General features: G+C 47.1%; 1 protein-coding gene across 2 annotated transcripts in view; it reads left to right on the forward strand.

Moving 5' to 3' along the window:
* Positions 1-20,093, forward strand: part of P3H2 (prolyl 3-hydroxylase 2) — a 162,565-nt gene extending 142,472 nt beyond the window's left edge. Inside the window, exons 11-15 of one of the 2 annotated variants that reach the window (XM_030216636.1) lie at positions 931-1,081; positions 2,205-2,322; positions 9,080-9,155; positions 14,154-14,294; positions 18,602-20,093. In XM_030216636.1, coding sequence (XP_030072496.1) covers positions 931-1,081; positions 2,205-2,322; positions 9,080-9,155; positions 14,154-14,294; positions 18,602-18,694 — 579 coding nt within the window. In that variant the 3' untranslated portion in view covers positions 18,695-20,093. The remainder of the gene's footprint in view (positions 1-930; positions 1,082-2,204; positions 2,323-9,079; positions 9,156-14,153; positions 14,295-18,601) is intronic. The other variant, XM_030216635.1, reaches the window with a different exon arrangement.
* Positions 20,094-24,823: the final 4,730 nt, after the last annotated feature.

The following is a 24,823-nucleotide window of genomic DNA, read 5'->3' on the forward strand; positions in this document are numbered from 1 at the left end:
ATCCCTCTCCCTGTCTATGCAGCCTCTCACAGCCTTGGATTTCTACTCCCTAAGTGCATCATTTTGCACTTCTTTGCATTGAATTTGAATTGCCAAATTAGATCATTCTTCTAACTTTTGCAGATCCTTTTTCATGTTTTCCACACCCTCCGGGGTGTCCACTCTTGTAGAAATGGTGGTGGTATCTGCAAAAAGGCAAACATCACCTTCTAATCCTTCAGCAATGTCACTTACAAATATATTGAACAGAATTGGCCCCAGCACCAATCCTTGAGGCACTTCCCTACTGACCTTTCCTTCCTCAGAGTGAATTCCATTAACCACCACTTTCAGGCGTCTGTCAACCAGTTCTGAAAATGCCCAGTTAATGCCAAAACTGGCTATTTAATGGGCATTCTAGGGGCGCAGTTAACATTTAACTGGTTAAGTGCCGATATTCGGAACTTAGCTGGTTAACAAGAACCACATGAAGCACAGTCCTGAATATCGCTATGTTTTTAGCTGGATCCGTATACTCGGAAATTCAATGCCGGAGCTCAGACATGGCGCGGCATTGAATTTTTGAGTATAAATTGCCAGCGGCAGTCATCAAAATGCTAATCTGCCACCGGCTGAATATCGGACCCTCAGTGTATAGAAACTGATCTCATGCATATTCATTCTGGATATTCTAAAACCTGACTGGCTGTGGGGGTCCCAGCAAAGGATTGGGAAATGCAGTGTCCAGTGGACGATTGTAAGTTCTTAAGAGCAAAAGTTCCGGTAACTGAGTCGGTGATCTTGTCCTGTTTCTGTATATTCGGATGGCACTGTGGATCTCCATCTCTTCCAGCAGTTTTTGCTGAGACTGGATGAACTTTCTGTTTTGGTTGAGGTAATTTCCTTTTGCTTTGTTTTCCTGTTACCCTAATAATTTGGTTGTCTCTGCAGTATGGCTACGAGGGCCGGGTCTTGTTGAGAAGTGCCCGTCTGTTCTATGATGTGAGCGAAAAGGCACGGAGGATTGTGGAATCGTATTTCCTGTTAAATTCCACCTTGTACTTTTCCTATACTCACCTGGTGTGCAGGACAGCGTTACCAGGTAATTAAGAACCACCCAAACATAGAGTTATCCTGCAGACACAGATTCACTGGAGTTCTGCTGTCTATAACTGTGCTTTCCTGTTATTCCAGTAATAAACTGTTGGCCCAATACTCAAAAGAGTTTAACTGGGCAGGAGCCCTGCTGAGCTGGCTGTCTGACAGTGTTTAGCATCACTGAATATTGTCTCTGACCACCCAGGTGAAATCTGGGCAGTGAAGGGGTAGTCCATGGGCAGACTGGGTGAGGAGCTAGGAGTTATTTGGGTAATGGAGATATTCAGTTTCCACACAAAAGACTGTCATACCTTTGGTCGCTTAGCTATGCGAGTGCCAACACTTCTGGGGATTGGCTGGCGCCTGCTTAGCTTCCTCTGTTCTTCTCTCCCTTTCCCTAAACATAAGTGTACCCCATCCTGACCCCCACTCCCAACCCCAAGAGCACTGGATCCTTCCTTCTCCCCTCCAACAAAAGCCTGCCCCTTCCTGGCACTCCCTCCAAGAGCAGCCCTCCTCCTGGACCCCCCTCCCCACAAGAGCATTGCTCTATTTCCAAAGGACCTTCTCTCCTCCACATACACACCCTGTAGGCCCCTTGAGCTTAACTTAAGAGTCTGGTGCTGTAGCGTAGGATGGGCAGGAGGGATCCCCAGTCACTCCTGCCCATAGTGGCTCTGGGTTCAAAATGGCTGCCATGACTTCTAGTGACAGTCTCGTGGTACTAATCCCTAAGGGGCTGTGGGATCACCTCGCAACCATGATTTTTAAATATAATGTTGTAAAAGGTTTTGTGTGCCACTGTAAGCACAGATTCACTCTCCTGGTACAGACGGTTCTCTTGGTGAAGGTGTAAAGAGTAACATCTGAAATAATTAACTGAAAAATCTGACAGACATTTCTTCTGAAAAAGGATTGTGTAGGGAAAGGTGAGTCCATATACTAGGACTGTACCCTCTGGCCTGTTTTCATGCATATAGTAACCACGAGAGAAGAAAGATGGAGACCTGTAACCCCAGTAGGTAATCTAGGGACAGAGAGTGGAGTATTAGCAGGTGAGAGCTTCTTTCTTCTACAGGAAAAGTGACATCTGTCTCCTTTTTTTGATGTTTCTTGTCACTTCCTAGGCCAACAGGACAATCGGAATGACCTGAGTCATCCAATCCATGCTGACAACTGTTTGCTAGATCCAGAAGCTAATGAGTGCTGGAAGGAACCTCCGGCCTATACGTACAGGGATTACAGGTGGGACATAAAGCATTTATCCTCCTGGGACTCAGACCCTCCTCCACCTGCCACACAGCAGAGAACTTGAAATACAAAAGTTCACATTCATGGTGGGACATTCTTTCACGTGCGGAGCGTTTATCTGGACTCTGACCTTAACAGCGAGTCCAGCTCATGTGCTGGAATTAGTGAGAAGAGAGCCAGCAGCTCTTTGCATGCACCAGCTGGAAAATTTCAGACAAAATATTTTATTTGTACTTAATGTTTTTCTACAAAAATCTTCAGTCTGTAGTAAGCTTTTTGGATGGGTGATATAAGTAAGCAGTTTAAGATTCATGTACAGTGCATCCGTTGCTACAGTCGCCTTTAGATCTGTGGGTTGTCCTTTTCTTGGCTGTGCAGCTATGGGGTGAAGCTTTCAGGTTTTGGAAAGGTCTTTTATTTATATGAGATGCTTGTTCTATTGGAGTCCATTTTCTGGTGGAAGTGCGCCCTCTTGTGGTATTTCTTTCTCTCTGCGTCTGATGCAGTTACTAGTTGGAAATTTTTAAAAAGCCATTTATCCATTTCAGATACTGATTTGCCCCAGTCAGAGGGTGTCTTAAAATTGCTCACTGCTAACCTGGATTAAAAGTAGATGAAATATTCTACAACATGTGTATTTTAAGCAAGGTTCAGAGGATACACTCCTGGGAGTGTATTTTATTTATTTATAACATTTACTAGCCGTTAAGCCCGTTAAAACGGGCAAGATTTTTGTTAACAATGTAGTGGAACAGCCGAAGAAAAATGAGAGTTGGATGTCCAGCATTTCTTCTCTGTCCCTTCCCATTCATCCATGTGCATCTCCTTCCTCTGTGTTCCCTCCCCTTCATCCATGTCCAGAATTTCCTCTGTCTCCCCTCCATCCATGTGCATCTCCTTCCATGTAGAATCTCCGCATTTTTAGGTATAACTTGTCTGGAATGTTTTTACGTTTGGGGAGCGTGCCAGGTGCCCTTGACCTGGATTGGCCACTGTCGGTGACAGGATGCTGGGCTAGATGGACCTTTGGTCTTTCCCAGTATGGCACTACTTATGTACTTATGTACTTATGTACTTATGTACTTATGTCTTCCCTTCCCTCCCCTCCATCCATATTCAACAATTCTCCTCTCTCCCTGCCCTCCCCTCCTTCCATCCATGTGCAGCAACCGACCTCTCTCCCCTGCCCTCCCCTCCATCCACCCATGTCCAGCAACCCTCCCCTGCCCCATGTCCATCAACTCTCCTCTGCTTTCGTTACCTCCTGTGAGTCCTCTCGTCAGCTCGCCTCCAGCGCAGCATTCCTTTCCCTCTCTGTTCTGTCCTCTGACATCATCACGTCGACGCAGGGGTGGGACAGAGAGGGAAGTGTCTACTGCGCATTTGCGGGTGAGTCGGTCACCTCTCGTTTATATAGTTAGTTGTCCTACATTATCCCAAACAAGTTTGAGTTCAATGTGGCTTACAATAAACAGTATAGAATACATAACAAAGAATAATGCATAAGAAAATAATTTGTTGTAAGAATCCAATTTTACAATACAGTATTTATTTATTTTTGTTACATTTGTACCCTGCGCTTTCCCACTCATGGCAGGCTCAATGCGGCTTACATGGGGCAATGGAGGGTTAAGTGACTTGCCCAGAGTCACAAGGAGCTGCCTGTGCCTGAAGTGGGAATCAAACTCATGCCCAGATGATCAAAAGCCCTGTGCTGTTCCAAACAGCGCCCTAAAAATAGCGCCGGGACAGCGCAGGGCTTTTCTGCATCGATGATCAAAGATAATGCATGCAAATCTAAGCAGCGCTATTATCTTTGATTATCATGTTGAAGTGCGGGAGAATTGCGCCCGAGCATGCGCTCAGCACAATCCTCCCACACTTCTTTGACAGGTCTGGGCTGTCAAAAGCCCAAAACTGTCAGTGGCCTGCCGATCCCCCAACAAAGAGGCGGCCGCCGCCGGCGGCCAAACCGACTCCCACCCTCCCACCCAGCGATATAAGGGAGCGATTCCCTTACATGGTATGTAGTCCCGCCCAGCGCATCCCAGGATGCAATGGGCAGGGCTGTGCGCCGCCATTTTGAAGCGGCGTCGAAAGGAAGAGGAGGGAGGCATGCAGGTTGCGTCCCTCCTCCAACAAAAGGTAGGGGGGCCGGGAGGGAGGGAGGAGGTTGGGTTTACGTGTCACCACGGACCACCAGGGATTTGTTGAGAACGCGGGGGGGAGAGGAGTTGGGGTGGGCCTCCAACCCCACCCCCCTCGTCGATAGATTACAGCCCTTGGCCGGAGGCGGCCACAAGGATTTCTTGGGGTTTGGGGGGCTGGAGGCCCACCGAACCTCCAGCCCCCCCCCCCCCCCCCCCCAGTGCTGGTGGGAGGGTGGGACAACGCTTGGCCGGAGGCGGCCACGAAGATTTTGGGGGGGTTCGGGGGAGGGTCGGATCGTCGGGGGGGGGGGGGACCGGAGGTCCACCGGACCTCCAGTCCCGTATGCTGTTGCCTTGGGGGGGAACGGGGGCCTGCCAGCATGCAACTGCATGCTGGACAGGGCTCACCATCCCTCCCCAATGATCCGCAAAATCTGACGCCAGCTCGGAGCTGCCGTTGATTTTGCTGCGGCCAGCGACCCAATCTTTGGCGCGCTGGTTGCTGATCATTGGGGATGAATGCGTTAAGCACCAATTAGCATGCATTTGCAAGCTAATTGCGCTAGAAGCCCTGTTTAGCATGCATTTGCATGCTACTTGCGCTGAGAGCCCTCGAGTGCGCTGTTTCAGGTGCTCGAGGGCTCTAATCATGGGTCGGCTGCAAACTCTGGCGCTAGTATGGCGTTAACAGCCTCTAGCGCCAGAGTTTGCTTTTGATCATGAGGGCCTCAGTTCCTCAGTTCCCCAGGACCAAAGTCCACCACCCTAACCACTAGGCCACTCCTCCACTGTTGCTACTATTTGAGATTCTACATGGAATGTTGCTACTATTGGAGATTCTACATGGAATGTTGCTATTCCACTAGCAACATTCCATGTAGAAGTCGGCCCTTGCAGATCACCAATGTGGCCGCGCAGGCTTCTACATGGAATGTTGCTAGTGGAATAGCAACATTCCGTGTAGAATCTCCAATAGTAGCAACATTCCATGTAGAATCTCCAATAGTATCTATTTTATTTTTGTTACATTTGTACCCCGCGCTTTCCCACTCATGGCAGGCTCAATGCGGCTTACATGGGGCAATGGAGGGTTAAGTGACTTGCCCAGAGTCACAAGGAGCTGCCTGTGCCTGAAGTGGGAATTGAACTCAGTTCCTCATGGCCGCGCAGGCTTCTGCTTCTGTGAGTCTGACGTCCTGCACGTACGTGCAGGACATCAGACTCACAGAAACAGAAGCCTGCGCAGCCTTCTACATGGAATGTTGCTAGTGGAATAGCAACATTCCATGTAGAATCTCCAATAGTAGCAACATTCCATGTAGAATCTCCAATAGTATCTATTTTATTTTTGTTACATTTGTACCCTGCGCTTTCCCACTCATGGCAGGCTCAATGCGGCTTACATGGGGCAATGGAGGGTTAAGTGACTTGCCCAGAGTCACAAGGAGCTGCCTGTTCCTGAAGTGGGAATCAAACTCAGTTCCTCAGTTCCCCAGGACCAAAGTCCACCACCCTAACCACTAGGCCACTCCTCCACTGTTGCTACTATTTGAGATTTTACGTGGAATGTTGGTACTATTGGAGATTCTACATGGAATGTTGCTATTCCACTAGCAACATTCCATGTAGAAGTCAGCCCTTGCAGATCACCAATGTGGCAACATTCCATGTAGAATCTCCAATTGTAGCAACATTCCATGTAGAATCTCCAATAGTATCTATTTTATTTTTGTTACATTTGTACCCTGCGCTTTCCCACTCATGGCAGGCTCAATGCGGCTTACATGGGGCAATGGAGGGTTAAGTGACTTGCCCAGAGTCACAAGGAGCTGCCTGTGCCTGAAGTGCGAATCGAACTCAGTTCCTCAGTTCCCCAGGACCAAAGTCCACCACCCTAACCACTAAGCCACTCCTCCACATAAACGTATTGGGATAACTATGGAAGTTTAACATTTAGAAAATCTATTATGAATGAGAAATTGTACATGAAGCAAAGAGAAGGTTAATGGTAAATAGAGTAATAACCAATTCCGGTAATAATTAGTTGTTTGAGATATGGTTGTTCTTTGTGAGGGTTTGTTTGAATAGGAACAATTTGAGAATTTTGTGGAATCTAGTATATTCCTGTATATTTCTTATTTTGGGTGGTAAGGAGCTCCACCATTTGCTTCCTAGGAAAGTGAAGTCTGCAGAGTGGACGGTTTTGTAGATCACTTTTTTGCAATTTGGGAGGTGAGTATTTTGAGTAGGATTAGAAAATAATGCACATATCTTACATTGTATTTTGAAATGTCTGCAAGCGATTTCCCAGCCAAATCTAACCCACTCAGAAACACTGTAAAGGTCCTGTAAACAATTTTGTCAAATGGAAAGGATATGTGGACTTCTCCATTTTTTTTGTTACATTTGTACCCTGCGCTTTCCCACTCATGGCAGGCTCAATGCGGCTTACATGGGGCAATGGAGGGTTAAGTGACTTGCCCAGAGTCACAAGGAGCTGCCTGTGCCTGAAGTGGGAATCGAACTCAGTTCCCCAGGACCAAAGTCCACCACCCTAACCACTAGGCCACTCCTCCACTCCTTGTGCAATGAAGTGTCTTTTGAAATTTGCACTTGGGTGGGCTGTTTTGAAAACTGTGCCCCTCATCCCTCTTGCCCCACTGTAAAGATTTGGGAAATAAATAGCTCCTTTACTGATGCACTTTCATAAACAGTCTGGATTTATGTTGTATCTTGCATCTGAAGGGGATTTGTATGTGCTGGTGAGAACATTCCAGAAACATGCACATAGCCACCTCTGAAAAAGAGTCTGATTGGGTAGTTTAGTGTTAGGGGGTGCTTGTCAACTCAAATACAAACTAGCATATGCATCCAGCTTCTCCTACATCAGCACACAACTGTGGAACGCACTACCAATAGCCGTGAAAACAACGTACGACCACCGAAACTTCCGGACGTTCAAAAAGGCATACCCCGTCGACCCAACCTAGATGCCTAAACCTTGCAACACAACGAAACCAAAGCCTGAAACAAACATTGCATAACTGTTCCTCTCTACAAACCCCCAACGTGTCTATAACACGTGAACCTTCTTCGACCACTATAACTGTTTGTACTTGTTTCTCTACCGGAGATGGCGAACGCCTCTACGGTATTATGTAAGCCATATTGAGCCTGCAAATAGGTGGGAAAATGTGGGGTACAAATGCAACAAATAAATTAATTAGTAATGCAGAGGGACCCCTAACATTACTTCCTGAGCCCCTACGTCAAGCCCCCTCCCTGCCCATCTTCAAGTCTCTGCTTAAAGCCCACCTCTTCAATGCTGCCTTCGGCACCTAACTCTTACCTTCAGGATATCCGGACTGCCCCAAATTGACTGCCCCCATCGTATCGTCTACTCACTTGTCCTTTAGATTGTAAGCTCCTTTGAGCAGGGCCTATCCTTTTATGTTAAATTGTACAGTGCTGCGTAACCCTAGTAGCGCTTTAGAAATGTTAAGTAGTAGTAGTAGTAGTAGGGATGAATTGTGGCGGAGTAACAACGGATTAGGGTGAGGGCAGATTTGAAACTGAGTCTTGGGAGCCCTCCTGATTCCGTTTGCTGCCCTGGTCATTGGAATACAGGGCCTCTCTTTTGTCTGTGTTAGCCTGATAGAAAAGGATTGTATCTTCCTAGTAACATCGGAGGCTGCTCCAGCAAGGGAGAGTAGAAGAGTCTGGTAACTGTCTGTGGAGTTATATTAGACTCGGGTAGTTGGTGTTGATGCAGTGGAGAGCGTCTGACATATTTTCCAACAGTAGAGCTTGGCATGTGTTGTGCAAATCCAGGAATGGCAGTCGCTTGTTTGGTGCAATGTATTTTGCTTGCAATGTCCCCATTCCAAAACTAAAAAATTGTCAGGGCAAAGTGGTTTTGTGTGAAGGATGATGTCCTCTGGCTAGCAAAAGCTATTGAAAAAGGATGATGGCACAGTTTGGTTTTCAAGAAGACATGGGGATGCCATCAGGCCTGGCCATTTTCTTCCTTTTTTTGGTAGACAGAATTATAGTGTAACTATAAAAAAAGCCCCGTTTCTGATGCAAATGAAACGGGGGCTAGCAACGTTTTCTTCTGTGTGCATGTGGGAGTGTGTGTGTCCCTGCCCTCTGCCCTCTCTCCCTTCCCCTGTGCTGTCTGTCCCCTCCCCCCTCGGAGTCGAGTCCTTCAGTGTTAAGTTTCCTGCTGTGCTGTGTTTGTGTTACAGAGATAGCGAGGGCTTCTGCCCTCTCTCCCCTCCCCCATCTGAGTCCTTCACTGTTACAGAGAGAGCGATTTGATTTCGTGCTTTGCTGTGTTTTCCTTCACTGTTTGTGTTACAGAGAGAGCGAGGGCGGGGCAGACACTCATGGGGAAACCGGCTGTCTCTCCCCCTTCACACTTCCGGCTGAAGGCTTCATTTAGAACATTGGTGGTGCCTTTTATATATAGAGATTATTATTACTGCTGCAATGTGATTCTTAGACCACCTCGTACGCTGCACCACCAGGGACATACCTGTGATACAGTTCCTTTAAATACTTTATGGGAATGGTAACTGTATGTGTCCCGTCTTTTACAGCGCCCTGCTATACCTCAATGGAGACTTTGAAGGAGGCGAGTTTATATTTACAGAAATGGATGCCAAAACTGTCACGGTAAGTGGACTCCCGCAGCACCCGCACTGCCCATAGCTGTATTATTCTGCTCGCTTTTCTTTCACCAGGCAGCCATCTTGAATACGGTCTTTTATTACCCAGGTTTAGGCCCCTATGGGGGTAATTCTATAACTGAGCACCTTCATTTGGATGCCCTGAGACCATGTGGTAGAAGCCTGTTCTAATGGAACCGAGATGCCCAGGTTCTGTTCTTGCAACCTGGTATTGGCATGCTTAATGTAGGAACCATACAGCTGGTGTAAGTTCAGGCCCCTAAATACGGCAGGAATGTGCATAACTTATGGTATTCTGTATGTGGGAGTCCGCCTATGCCCTGCCCATGCTCTGCCCCTGTGTTCATCCCCCTGAAAATATGCGCTGTGTAAGTTAAACAGGTATTTTCAGAATAACTCTGAAGTAGAATATTGCCATTTACGAGTGTCTGTGAGGAAGCACCGATTCAAAATGGCCACCGAGAGTTGAAGCGGCCTCGCGAGACTTTTGCAGAAGTCTTGCAAGGTCACTCTTGGTGGATCTTTCCTGCCCTGAAGAGGTCACTAGACCACCAGGGCAGTACAGTAAGGGGAGGGGAGGATAGGACACCACTAGGCCTGCCTGCACACCAGCCTGCCTGTTTGTCCAGAAATCCGGACAAACGGGCAGGCTAGCAAAACCCGCCCGGTTGCCCGGACATGTCCTCAAAAAGAGGACATGTCCGGGTAAAACCGGACAAATGGTAACCCTACTATCGAGGCTTACGTGACGTACAAAAAGACTTCCAGCCAGTGGCGTAGCAAGGGGGGGCGGGAGGGGCGGTTCGCCCCGGGTGTCAGCTCGGGGAGGGGGGGGTGCTCCCTGCCAGCTCCCTCCCCCCCCCCGGGTGCAGCACAATGACACGCCTCCGACCCAGTTCCTACCCTCCTCAGCTCCCTCCAACCAGCTGAGCACCCTACCTTTAAAGAAATTTCGGAAGCCGTGGAGAGACGAGGCGCAGCGCCCTCGCGCCTGCAAGTGAAAGAAGCGAGGATCATCATCTGGCCTTCCCTCATGCTATCTGTCCCGCCCTCCGCTGACGCAGCTTCCTATTTCCGCAAGGGCGGGACAGACAGCGTGAGGGAAGGCCCGATGACGATCATAAGTACATAAGTACATAAGTAGTGCCATACTGGGAAAGACCAAAGGTCCATCTAGCCCAGCATCCTGTCACCGACAGTGGCCAATCCAGGTCAAGGGCACCTGGCACGCTCCCCAAACGTAAAAACATTCCAGACAAGTTATACCTAAAAATGCGGAATTTTTCCAAGTCCATTTAATAGCGGTCTATGGACTTGTCCTTTAGGAATCTATCTAACCCCTTTTTAAACTCCGTCAAGCTAACCGCCCGTACCATGTTCTCCGGCAACGAATTCCTCGCTTCTTTTACTTGCAGGCGCGAGGCACTGCGCCTCGCCTCTCCATGGCTTCCGAAATGGTTGAAGGGAGCTGAGGAGGGTAGGCACTGGATCGGGGGGGGGGGGGGGTGTTGATGCACTGAGGGGGGGTGTCATCATGCTGCATCCGGGAGGGGGAGGGGGTGCAACGGCAAACCGCCCCGGGTGGCAGCCCTCCTTGCTACGCCACTGCTTCCAGCCTTGCTGTTCTGAGGGAAATCCCACCGCTGCCCAATTCAAATACCTAAATGGACCCCTGTGACAGGAGGGATTATAAACTTTATGAGATGCTTTATTGTACATTGTAAGAATTGCGTGTTAAACGTTGTCCATGCAGTCTGCAGCCTGACCGGGATAAAGGGAGATTTCCAGTGGATTGCCTGAGCTTTGCACTAGGTATTTTCTGCAAGTTTTTGAGGTGCAGCTATATCGGTCGTGGAGAAAACTGGAACCTTGGCAGGGTTGCAGCACTCTTTAAAGGATTACTAACAGAAATCCAGGCCACACAAGTCCTTGCCCCCAATAGCTGAGGCCTCAAAACCCTATACTCTTAGGCCTGAACCAACAAGCAAGGCCCTGACATAAGTATGCCCTTGAAATTAACTAAAAGAAGGACCAGGCTGTGAGACAAGAGTGCAGGAAGGGCTTATTATACCATATAAGAATATGGTGACACTTCAGTGTCTCTGTTGTTGGTCCTTTAAATACACACTAAATCATAGGTGTAGTCTGGGGGGGGCAAGGGGGGCAGTGCCCCCCCCCCAAACAAGCTGCCACCCCATCCTCCAGTCCCCCGAGGCGTCGGCAACCTCTGCAAAAAAAAAAAGCAGCATGCAATCTGCTTTTAGACCTGTCCCCGGAAGCCTTTCTTTCTCCTTCACTACTAATGCTACTTAACATTTCTAGAGCGCTACTAGGGTTACGCAGCGCTGTACAGTTTAACAAAGAAGGACAGTCCCTGCTCGAAGGAGCTTACGATCTAAAGGACGAAATGTCAATTTGGGGCAGTCAAGATTTCCTGAATAGAGGTAAAGTGGTTAGGTGCCGAAGGCGACATTGAAGAGGTGGGCTTTGAGCAAGGATTTGAAGATGGGCAGGGAGGGGGCCTGGCCAATGGGCTTAGGGAATTTGTTCCACGCATGGGGTGAGGTGAGGCAGAAAGGGCGAAGCCTGGAGTTGGCGGTGGTGGAGAAGGGTACTGAAAGGAGGCATTTGTCTTGAGAGCGGAGGTTACGGGTAGGAACGTAAGGGGAGATGAGGGTAGAGAGGTAAGGAGGGGCTGCAGATCGAGTGCATTTGTAGGTTAGTAGCAGAAGCTTGAACTGTATGTGGTACCTGATTGGAAGCCAGTGAAGTGACTTCCTGTTCTCGTGTAGGCGGGAAGCTGTAGGAGAGAGAAGAGCTTCCGGGGCAGGTCTAAAACAGCGTGCGTGCTGCTTTCTTGCAGAGGCTGCCAGCGGTTCAGGGGATTGATTGGGGGAGGGGGGGCGATACCGGGCTCCACTGGAAGATTCCAGTGCTGTGGCGGGAGGTGGCTCAAAGGAGATCGAGAGAGACACGCCCCACCCTTTGCCCTCCTCAAATGAAACTGTCAAACTATGCCCATGCAGTAAACGAGGGCAGATAAAGACCTGCACAGTCTATACAGTCGACCCAACAAGGTGACCAGAGCCACACCTGCCACTCTATGCAGGTTATAGTTATTTCTGATTGATCTTTGGTTGTCCATTTGCCATCATGCCATCCACGAATATTTATTTATTTAGATTTTGCTCACACCTTTTTCAGTAGTAGCTCAAGGTGAGTTACATTCAGGTACTCTGGATATTTCTCTGTCCCAGGAGGACTCACAATCTAAGTTTGTACCTGAGGCAATGGAGGGTTAAGTGACTTGCCCAAGATCACAAGGAGCGGCAGTGGGATTTGAACCGACCAGTGCTCTAACCACTAGGCCACTCCTCCACTTGTTATTCATTAGGGTTCTACATGGAATGTTGCTAACTGTTTGACATTCTGCATGGAATCTTGTCACTCTAGGATTCCAGAATCTTGATAATCTTTGGGGTTCTACATGGAATGTTGCTATTCTGTGAGATTCTGAATGGAATTCTTTCTTTCTTTCTTTCTATTTTGCTTCCCATCTTTTTCAGTAGTAGCTCAAGGTGAGTTACTTTCAGGTACTCTGGATATTTCTCTGTCCCAGGAGGGCTCACAATCTAAGCTTGTACCTGAGGCAATGGAGGGGTTAAGTGAATAGGAGTTAAATATGACGCAGTCTTGGAACAATATCTGTTTAAACCAAAAGTACTGCTAACAGAATTTAATGTGCCCTCTCCCTTGAGATGCACAGCACCCTCACTCGTAGCATATGATAATAAAGTGATCTACAATACACAGACTTGATCTTCATCTGTCTTTTGCCATTTGCGGGACCCAGACTGTAGAAGTCTGTCCGGCACTAGCCCTTAGTTCCCAACTTCTCTCACCCAACGCAACACCTTAACAGCCATGTTTTGCTTCCATCTTCTTATTTAGGTATCCGCTGTGTTTATCGTCACCCTTCTCTGTACTCTTTTCTGTGTCACTTCCTAGATAGACTCTTGATCGGAGTGCATAGGCTCCAGATTAAGGATTTCCTGCAGTTCTGCTGTTTTGATCAGGGCACAAAGAATACTCAGATTCATGCCCAGCATTGCACAAGCAGAATGTGATGCTTTTACCCCCTCTAGTGTCCAGGGTGTGTCAGTGCAGCCTCATGAGGACTGGTACAGCTCTTTAACTACTGTTACAAGATGTGTTTGCAGGTGAGGGGGCTGTGCGTTTCCTCTCGGACAAGCAAAAGTAACCCCTTGTAACCATTTAAGTTCATTTTAAGACATTCGGCACTAGGAATGTTATCAATAGAAATCAAACAAAATAAAACATGGAAAAGAAAATAAGATGATACCTTTTTTATTGGACATAACTTAATACATTTCTTGATTAGCTTTCGAGGGTTGCCCTTCTTCCTCAGATCGGAAATAAGCAAATGTGCTAGGAATGTAAACGTAAAGGTCCTGTATAAGTGGATAAATAGGCTTTATACATGTAACTGAAATCTGGCATTCAGATTCCAGATCAGAAGCCTATGATACCAATAGGCAAAAGGATTCCAGGTTGGTGACCTGGTAGATAATCACCACCGGTTATCTGAAACATGAGCTTCCCATTAAGGTCTGAAGTGGTTCCTGATCAATAATATAGAGTCCCGTACAGGGCCAGTGCATGAGTATTAATGCCCTCAGTGAACCTTCACCTTTACATCCCCCCCCCTTTTTCAGTGATCATTCAGGTCCATAATATGCACCCCCACCCCCCCAAGATATCATGCTATTACATAAAAGAGTAAACGATGTAATTGAAAATTGGCCATCCTTCCTGCAGGATGTTGAGTGTGGTTGTCTGGCTGTGGGGACCCATTGGCGTCATTGGAGCCTAGGCAGAATGGGGGAGGTGGAAACACTTCTGGCTGGTGCCTGGCTTCTGCCCTGCTTCTAAACCCAGATCCCTATCTGCTCTTGCTTTGCAGGCGACCGTTAAACCAAAGTGTGGCCGCATGGTTAGCTTCTCATCCGGCGGAGAAAACCCTCATGGGGTTAAAGCTGTTACAGATGGACAGAGGTGTGCTGTTGCATTGTGGTTTACACTGGACCCATTAAACAGAGAACTGGTGAGTAACCAAAGGGGGAGGGCTCAGCCAAGGGAAGCAGTAAGGGAGGTGAAGGTACAGACATAGCCCTAAGCAAATTGAAGTGAAAGTGTTTCTAGACCTTTACAATTCTGTCCGAAAGTGGTTTGCATCTTTTTTTCACACTGTTGTGGTCAAGAATGTCTCCCAACTATCAGCTTTGCAAGTTTGACCACCTGCAGGATATCATCAATTATTCTTGTCTCTTTTCCTGTCTGTATTGTTGCTTCCTCTGTGTTCTTGGTGGATAAATATACAAATTCCCATCTCTAAATGTACACCCAGAATCTCGTTCATTGGCCAGCCTTGCTCCTCTGTGCTTACCACAGCCCTCTGTCTGTGCCCCAACCATGCTGAAAGTTGGCCAAAAAGCTTAGGGGTCGATATTCAAAGTGTTTTAACTGTCCAGAAAAGGTTCCTTGTTGGTTAAGTTGCCTGTTCGGGACTAAGAGGTCTTTTTCAGCCACACTTAATCGGTTAGCGACAAACTCAAAACTGGACTTTTTATGGGCATTCTGGGGGCGGAGCCAGCACTTGATCAGTTAAGTGCTGATATTCAGAACTTAACTGGCCTGGTTAACTGCATAACCATACCCTCTCCAAAGGACATCAAACGATGTGATACCCGCAAGTGAGCCTTCTCCGGAGTAGCCCCTGCGCTCTGGAATGCATTGCCTGAAAGGCTCCGCTTAACACAAGACTATCTCTACTTCAGGAAGCAGGTGAAAGCTTGGCTCTTCAACCAGGCCTTTAACAGAAGAAGTAAATGACACCAGCTGCAGGACATGGTTTATCCACTCCTACCCTAGCTAAGATACGGATTGCTTTCAATTGTCGAAACACCATGAAACTTGGTTAAATGAGATATTTGAGGCGGAAATGATAGAGAAGAGTCAAGAATTATGCCCAAATATCAGAAGCTGGATACAGAAATGACTGTTGTCCCAAAAAGAGTGATCGGAGTTGGAGACAAGGGTGTACCAGAAAACCAACATGCAACGGTTTTATCAGTGTTGACTATTGATTGATGTTCTTTGAGTCGGTTAGCAGCAGACTCAAGACAGGCATAACACGAAGGAAAGTGAAGGTGGGGAAGTTGGGTACAAAAGCAAGATATCATCCGCATAGAAATAAGCCGAAACCCCAAAAGATTGAATGAGTGCAGCAAGAGGACTCCGAAAGAGATTAAAGAGAAGCGGTGAAAGTATTGAGCCCTGTGATATTCCTCTATGTATAATTTTATGTTCAGAAACAATGACGTCAATATGTAGAATATCAAAGTAACATAAGCTAAGAACAAAAAAAAAAAAGCCTGAGAACTAGGAAAGAGGTCCGAATCTAACCCGAAAACTAAAACTTTCCTTTTCCATGGACAACAAACCTTGAAACATTTCCCCCTCTGGCTTATCCTCCCGAGACCCAAATTTGCCCGCTTTGAATCCTCTAGACATAGTTCATGTTCCAAGTGTGAGGAGCCAGAAAGAAAACATCTTCCCCCTTCTCCATTGCAATTCTTCCTTTAAGAACTTTAAATTAGAACTTAAAACCTGGCTTTTCAAACGGACCTTTGGAATAGCGGACAGAGATCACCAGCCTGCCCTCCCCCTTCTTCCTGTTTTTTTTTTTTTTTTTTAATATCTCTCCCTTCTCCTCCTTTCACTCTCTCACCCTCTTTCCTTTTAGTTTTTCAATCTTTTTTTCTTTCTGTGTGAATTCATTATTTTCCTATCAAAAAATGGAGATCCTTTTTTTCTTTTCTGCAATTTTTAGTTTGTACAACGTTCTGCTTTGCCTAATCAGCTAGAGCGGTACTAGTGAAGAATACGACGAAAAAGATGTTCCACTCTATGTGGAAACTTAAAAGAGTAAAACCTTTCTTCCCCAGATACATCTTCCGCACCCTGGTACAGTCAATGGTAATAAGTCATCTGGACTACTGCAACGCTGGCTGCAAAGAACAGACTATCAAAAAACTCCAAACAGCCCAGAATACAGCAGCCAGACTCGTATTCGGAAAAACTAAATATGAAAGTGCAAAACCCCTAAGAGAGAAACTTCACAGGCTCCCACTCAAGGAACGCATTGCGTTCAAGATCTGCACGATTGTACACAAAATCATTCACGCAGACGCCCCAATCTACATGCTAAACCTCGTGGACCTGCCTCCCAGAAATGCCATAAGATCAGCCCGCAAATTTCTCAATCTGCACTTCCCCAGCTGTAAAGGACTGAAATACAAGCTGATACATGCTTCCACCTTCTCTTACGTGGGCATGCAGTTGTGGAATGCATTACCTACAGCCCTGAAAACTATCAACGAAATAACTTAACTTTCGCAAATCTCTAAAGACATATCTCTTCAACAAGGCCTACAAAGATAACCCATAACCGTACAAAACTACTTCACCAATCCATCCAGTTATTAAAATCCACCTTCTATACTAACTTGCCTAACACCTTCCCTCTCTCTTCCCTTACCTAATCTTTGCACATTACCAATTGTACCTAAAATCCTGGAATGACTATGTCGTAACAAAACTCTGTAAGCCACATTGAGCCTGCAAATAGGTGGGAAAATGTGGGATACACATGCAATAAATAACATAAATAAATTAGTAAATAGCAATAAATTATAAACCATGTTGGCTTGTTCACCTTTTCACAGAATGCCTTTCTTTGATCGAGTTTAGGCTTCTGAGCTACAGTCTGTTCAGTTACGGAAACTGTGATTTTTGAATAGTTGAAATGGAGTAATTGAATTATTAAAGATGGGTGAAGAAAGGGTGTGGTTAGGAGAGAGTAATTTGTTGATTTTCATCTGATTTTCCACCTTATCAAACAAACTCAAAGCAGATTAAAAATAATAAAGCCAACAATTGGGATTACATATTACACAATTATCTGCAATCCACGCCGGCCCATCCCGATCCAATTCTCAACCCGCCCTACTTGACTCATCCTAGTCAACCGTGGTACTGCTGCTCTGCCTAGTCAAACGGCTGTTAAACAGTGAACTTACGAATCCAACCAGGAGGCTCGGAAAATGCCTTCCGAAATAGCCAGGTGAACAGTGGCAATAAAAGAGGATACGATGGTATTGCGATCACGTTGAGAATGAGTAGAGGTGTGCTTGCAGGACAGACAAACCCTTTCCACCGTTATAAAACCCCAACCATAGGTGGCAGCTGTGCGGGTGCACCCCTAAAATTGAGGGCTGTGTCCTAGGAAGGGTCATTTGTCTCGAGCTTTGTGTCCCCAAATCGTTTTGAAGAATTGCTTTAGACGACTCACCCCATGCCACCCCACACAATGGCGTTCAGTGCAGTATTTTCACAATATAGTACCTACCCGTGCTCCTTCCCTAAACTGTACCTTTAGAGCTGAGCCTGGTCTAAAAGGGGCCTGTATTCAGACCGTGAGAGGGCGCTGAGCCCAGCTATTCAGTGCCGGACTTTTCCAGTGACCGTCCCTGCATATGCGGGTGTTTTTTGGCCGGTTTAAATTTAACTGCTATTTAGCGTTGGCCAATTAAGTTTAAACCAACCAAAGATATTCCAGCTATTTACTTAGCTGACGATGTGCTGAATGCTGGTGGATCGTCAGCTACTATATTGCGCAATGTAACCAGCTAGCCGTTAAGTGCTAAATGGCAATATTCAGCAGAAGAAGCCGGCTATTTCCCGCTGAATATTGCTGGGTAGCCGGTTAAGGGGCCTTTTTACAAAGGCATGCTGAAAAATGGCCTGCGGTAGTGTAGACGCGTGTTTTGGGCGCGCGCAGAATCGTTTTCCAGCGCACCTGTAAAAAATGCCTTTTAACATTTTTTTGCCAAAAATGGACGTGTGGCAAAATAAAAATTGCCGCGGGTCCATTTTGGGTCTGAGACCTTTACCGCCAGCCGTTGACCTAGTGGTGAGATCTCACGCGGTAACCGGGCGGTAATGGTCTATGCGTGTAAAATGCAGATTACTGCCCGGTGCAGCAGAAAAGAAAACTGTTTTCCAGCACGCATAGCGGGACACGCGTCAAAAATGAAATTACCGCAAGGGCCACGCGGTAGCCGGGCGGTAACTCAAAATTGACGCATGTTGGGCGCACGTAGGCACCTAACGCGGCTTAGGAAGAGGGCCCCTGAGTGTCATTTAACCAGCCAGGACCCGTTCACGGCCGGTTAAATGGTTTTAAATATCAGGCGGAGAATATTTGAAAAATGCCCCTCCCCCATCAACATACATGTGCACAAAAGTGCATGACGAAAGGAACTGAAACGATTATGGTCTTTTTTGCAGGAGCGACTCCAGGCGGATGAAGTGATTGCACTGTTGGACAGGCACGACCAAAGATCTGATGACTTGAACATCAACCCCCGAGATGAGCTCTAACTTAACTTCCAAGAAGCTTTTATACAATATTTATTTAATAATAATGTTAATCTTAGAAGAATTATTCTATTTTTCTACAGAGCAAATGGTGTAATTTAATGGGTCCGAGTGAAACATGGTTCCCAAAGTCTAACTTTGGTCACAACTTGTCTGCTTGTCCTTCTTTCACCTCCTTTTAATGCCAGGAAGTGGCTTTTGGTCTTAAAGTACCCAGTTCCTCTAATACCACTTCCCCCCCCGTCCCCATGAGTTTTCATATTTTCTGGTATTAAACCAATCAAGTAGTCGGACAGAGCCTTTTAGAGGGCCGGCAGTGGTTTTTGGGAAGAATGACCGAGGGGGGTCTTTTACTAAGGCATGCTCACGTTTTTAGCACGCGCTAAAATCGCGTCAATGCATTCCTATGGGTTTCTCTAACGTTTAACACGCCCACAATTTGAGAACTCGCAAAAAACGTGAGCTCGCCTTAGTAAAAGACGCCATGATTGCATTATCTTGTGCAGAGTTACAAGGACTGGCCTTTCTTATTGTTTCCTTGCAGGCTGTAATGCCTTCTGCTACCCAGTTGATGAGGAATTTTCCACGTCTATGTTCTACACATCAACTTTCCAGACAATGTGGGTTCTTGATCTGAAGAACAGACTTCTGTAATCTGGAAGGCTCATGGATGTAATCCTAGACATTGGTACATTAGGGCCTCGTGAGCCAGTCAGACCTGTTCTAGTTGGGAATATCTCCTTGCAAGCTCGACTTCTTGATTTGTTCTGTCTGTTGCCTTGTTGGTTCCTCTGCAGTTCTTGGTGGATAAGCCTACAGCTTCCCGTTCCTAAGCTAACACTCAGCATCCGCATTCATTGCCCACCTCTCACTCCTGTTCTTACCACCATCCTTTGTCCAAAGCATGCGTACATTTCATCACAGTGTCGTTGACTCATGTAATGGACACCTACCTAATGCATCAGTACCCTGCCAAGAGTCCAGGACTTTAATGCGTTTTGTTACTGATGGGAGTGCTTTTACTGGAAGAAATTGCCGGGGATCTCTCTAGATTTCATGGGGTTATTACTAGGCCTTTCCTAATAATGAGTGATGAATGATGGCTCTTGAAGCCAAAGACTAAAATGACAGAGAAAATAATAGATTAAAAGGGGATTTTCTCCTGATATGCACATAAAGTGCTGTTTTATAATTGTAGGGAGTTATATAGATTTGCACATTGGATAAATAGATTTACACCAAACCTTCCCAGGGCAGGAGTAACGAAAGGAAGGGGCAGGGAAAGGGGAAGATTCATGTGTCGTATTGACTTGGTTGTGAATTGATGCTTACATGATAGGGAGGTACAGTTACAACATGCATGCTGTATCATATTGTTTTCAAAATGGAATGAGAGGACACCCCCCCCCCCCCTGATTTTGGAGTGCATACTATATAACAGGGGCGTAGCTAGACTTCAATGGGAGGGGGGCCAGAGCCCCAGGTGGGAGGGCACATCTTGGCCTCCCTCCCTGCTGCCGCCGCTTCTGCCTCCCTGCCGCTGCTGGAAAGTAGCTTCTGCCACTCTCGCTCACACCCCCCCCTGCCGCCACTCCTGCTCCCCCTCCCTCGCTGCTGGAAGGTTCCTTGGCTAAAGCGTTTGTCCTGCACTGCTCTTCCATTGCCTGGCGCCCTGTCCTGCTTTCAGGGCCGTGCATGCTTGTTTTAATGAAACAGTTTCATTAAAACGAGCATGCACGGTACTGAAAAACAGGCTAGGCAGCAATGTAAGACCAGCGCGGGACCCCCATCACCCAAACTGGGGGCCCCGGAGGCAGTTTGAGGGGGCCCAGGCCCCCGTGGCCCCCCTGTAGCTACGCCACTGCTTTATAAGGATAGTTTCCCTGGGCTTGTTTCACACTAATCGAAAAGAGAATACCCTCCACAAAACACTTCTGAAAGCAAAATAAATGAAAGAAAACCAGAAATGATGCATTAAAAAAAAAAAAAAAAAAAAAAGCTACTGGCTGAACTTTCACTTAGAAGCAGCCACTCATTCTGTTCTACTCAGCATCAAGTAAGTGCACTCCAGTATCTCCTTTGTTAACAGTTACATCCAAGCATGAATTGCACAGTTAACAACATAGTAACATAGTAGATGATGGCAGATAAAGACCTGTATGGAACTTGGAGGGAGGGAGGGGGCGCCCCTGTCACACACTCTGAATCTCACACACACACACTCTCTCTCTCTCACAGACACACTTGCACCCATCTCACTCTCTCTGTGTCACACACACACACTCTTGCACATTCACTGTCTCTGTCTCACACAATCACTCTCGCACACACTCTCTCAAACATGCACACTCCAAGGAAAACCTTGCTAGTGCCCGTTTCATTTCTTCCAGAAACGGGTCTTTTTTTACTAGTAGTAACATAGTAGATGACGGCAGATAAAGACCTGTATGGTCCATCCAGTCTGCCCAACAAGATAAACTCGTTGACCTTGATTTGTCCTTGCCATTTTCAGGGCACAGACCGTAGAAGTCTGCCCAGCACTAGCTTTGCTTCCCAATTACCGGTGTTGCCACCCAATCTCCGCTAAGCTTCTGTGGATCCATTTCTTCTGAACAGATTTTAAAACTACTCCATTTACTCTTTCCATTCACATTCATGGTTCAATAAAATGAGCCTTATTTCCAGCGTAGATTTAATAGTTGTGGCAAAATGCCATTTTTTGGTTGAGGATTGTAGTTGCCTGCATGTAATCCGTTACAATAGTTAACCTAGAAACTTTTTCAGCCACTTTCCTAGGGTAACTTTTGCCCACTTGAATCGTTTTAGTATTTTAACCTAGATTACATCAGTGGCGTAGCCAAGGGTGGGCCTGGGTGGGCCCAGGCCCACCTACTTTGGGCTCAGGCCCACCTAGTAGCAGCATACCTATGATGTGGCTGGCAGGGATTCCCAAGCCCCATCAGCCGAAAACTCCCAACAACTGTTCCTCCTGCATACGTTGTAAATAGCAGATCTTTGCCTGCAGCGAGCAGCGACTGTTACATACTGCTCGCACTGGCCCCATAGCCTTCCCTCTGATGTATTCCCGTCTATGCGGAAACAGGAAGTTGTATCGGAGGGAAGGCTGTGGGGCCAGCATGACCAGTGTGTGTTAGTTGCTGCTTGCTGAAAGTGAAAATCTGCTATTTAAAAAGTATACGGGGGAGGGGGATGTTTGAGATTGGCATGCAGGCAAGAGAGGGAGAGACCAAATCATTTGTGGGACAAGGTGGAGTTCTTCTGCCCACCCATCTTGGGCCCAGGCCCACCCAAAATTGGGTGTCTGGCTACGCCCCTGGATTACATTGTTAGAAATCATTTGGTAAAGAGACTTGAGTAAAGTACATTGGCAGGGTTTTGGTAGATTTCAAAGCAGATTTGGGAGGACTGGCAGGCCTGTGTGTTGACTGCAGCACCCTTTTCTCCCAGTCTCTGAGAGATTCGGAGAAAGCAATACTCAAAAAGTAACATCAGGACAAACTAGCAGCAGACTCAGAGTAACGTGACATTATTTGGAAGTAGGTAACAACTGGAATCCCCCAGATCCTATGCTTCCCACCTTAAAAACACCAGTGCATCCAAGGGATTTAGAGGATCCAGTTTTAGGAACAGAGAAGATCCAGCTTTTCCCTATTTGCTTCCCTGGGATTCAGCTGAGCTGGGGGTGGGCACCATGCTTTCAATCAGAAAGAGTTTTTTGGATCCTCTGGATTAGGTAGGGTTACCATAGGTCCGGATTGACCTGGACATGTCCTCTTTTTGAGGACATGTCCGGGCGGGTTTTGCCAATCTGCCCATATGTCCAGAAATCCGGACAAATGGGCAGATTGCTAGCCTCCCCTTACTTACTACTGCCCGGGTGGTCTAGTGACCTCTTCGGGGCAGGAAAGAGCCCCCTCTTTCTTGCCCGGAGCGCTGCCCTGCATTCATCCTTCCTGTTGCTGATCCTCGGCGCCGATTCAAAACGGCCGCCGAGCGTTGAAGTGACCTCGCGAGACTTCAACTCTTGGCGGCCATTTTGAATCGGCGCCGAGATCACCAACAGGAAGGATGAATGCAGGGCAGCGCTCCGGGCAAGAAAGAGGGGGCTCTTTCCTGCCCCGAAGAGGTCACTAGACCACCCGGGCAGTAGTAAGGTAAGGAGAGGGGGCTAACGGGCAGGGGGAGTGGCGGAGTGTGTGACGGGGAGGGGAAAATGTGACGGGGCGGGATGGGGTGTGAAAGGGGGTGGGGCATGTGTCCTCCTTTTGGTGGGACAAAATATGGTAACCCTACTCTGGATCTGCCTTTAGGTTTCTTTTTAGCAATAAAGTCAGATATGGAGGATCTGGGAAGCTGGAGAGATCTCATCGGATCCTGCTGTTAACCAGTTCACTGCTGAAAGAAGCTGCAGAGCTCCCTTTTCCACCCTCTCCCTCCAGTTCAGCTCCAATCCTTGTAACTAGCTGAGGCCAGTTGCACTGGAAGTGGGGTATCCTGTTCTCTGTTGAGGGGGGGGGGTGGCCGGGAGGAAGCCTAGTATACAAATAAGTAACAGATGGATCCTCTTGGTTCTAAAAGCCGTATCCCCTAGATCTGCTAGCGTTTTTAAGGTGGAAAGTATGGGATCCCAGAAATAATCTTATTACCTGACCGAGGTCCACCAAGACCAGATGGAAGTGTGGTTCCAATGCATGCTGGGACTGTTGCTGTTCAAATAAAGGTTAACTACAAATCCCAGAATGCAGTGGGCTAGGGTTTAAGCTGGTGCTGCATTGAGCTAATGATGGAAAAACAGGCAATAAATTAAATAACTCACTCTATTACCTTCGGGCTCCACTCCCTTTAACTGGTTAATAAACCGTTCTCACCAGATCTGATTATTAAACAATTATTAGTCACTTTTTTTAATTTAATTTTTATATGCAGTACTCAGTATTGCTATTGTGCTTCAATACCATTACATAGCATGCCAGCACAACTGCCCTCCAACAGCATAGCACAGTACCTGCCTTCCTGTTTAAGTATTTCTCTGTCTTTAGTTGAATTAGCTTCAGGTGGTTCTATTCAGTGCCAGGGCTGGTTGTGCTGCTGCAGATCAATTATCACCCCAGTGCTTCTGTGTTCTCAATTCACATTTTAAAACTAGTATCCCTTTGCTCTTCCCGATGTGAAGCCATGTCTTTCCGCATTCCTCCCTGCAGTGGCGTACCGGGGGGGGGGGGGGGGGGGGGGGGGGGGGGGGGGGGGGGGGGGGGGGGGGGGGGGGGGGCGGTCCGCCCGGGTGCACGCTGCTGGGGGGTGCCGCGGCGCGTGCCTGCTGCAAGAGTTCGCTAACTTCTCTCGTTCGCTGCAGCTCCCTCTGCCCCGGAACAGGAAGTAACCTGTTCCGGGGCAGAGGGAGCTGCAGCGAACGAGCAAAGTTAGTAAACTCGCAGCAGGCGCGCACTGCGGCACCCCCCAGCGGCATGCACCGGGGGGGGGGGGGGGGGTCTGCGCTGCGCCGCCCTGGGTGTCCGCCTCCCTAGGAACGCCACTGCCTCCCTGCTCTCCAGAATCAGTGGGGAACCGAAAAGGCATTCCACCCTGTGTTGTAGATAAATTCCCTTGAAGACGCCATCATGCTGAAACATGGCTTCAGGGGAACAGCAAAGGGATACTGGTTTTAAAATGTGAATTGAGAACACAGAAGCACTGGGGTGATAATTGATCTGCAGCAGCACAACCAGCCCTGGCACTGAATAGAACCACCTAAAGCTAATTCAACTAAAGACAGAGAAATACTTAAACAGGAAGGCAGGTACTGTGCTATGCTGTTGGAGGGCAGTTGTGCTGGCATGCTATGTAATGGTATTGAAGCACAATAGCAATACTGAGTACTGCATCTAAAAATTAAATTAAAAAAGTGACTAATAATTGTTTAATAATCAGATCTGGTGAGAACGGTTTATTAATAAATTAAATAAGGCAATCAACATATCAGTTTGCCATATATTCACGTTACCCAAAGTTCTAGGATGTGTCCCATGAACCCAATATTTTAAGTACTGTCTTATACACCCAAAATGGAAGAAAAATCACCCAAACAACAAAGAAATGCATTGTGAGTTTTTA

The sequence above is a fragment of the Microcaecilia unicolor genome, chromosome 10 (assembly GCF_901765095.1).
Source record: "Microcaecilia unicolor chromosome 10, aMicUni1.1, whole genome shotgun sequence".
In the NCBI taxonomy this organism is placed as follows: Eukaryota; Metazoa; Chordata; class Amphibia; order Gymnophiona; family Siphonopidae; genus Microcaecilia; species Microcaecilia unicolor.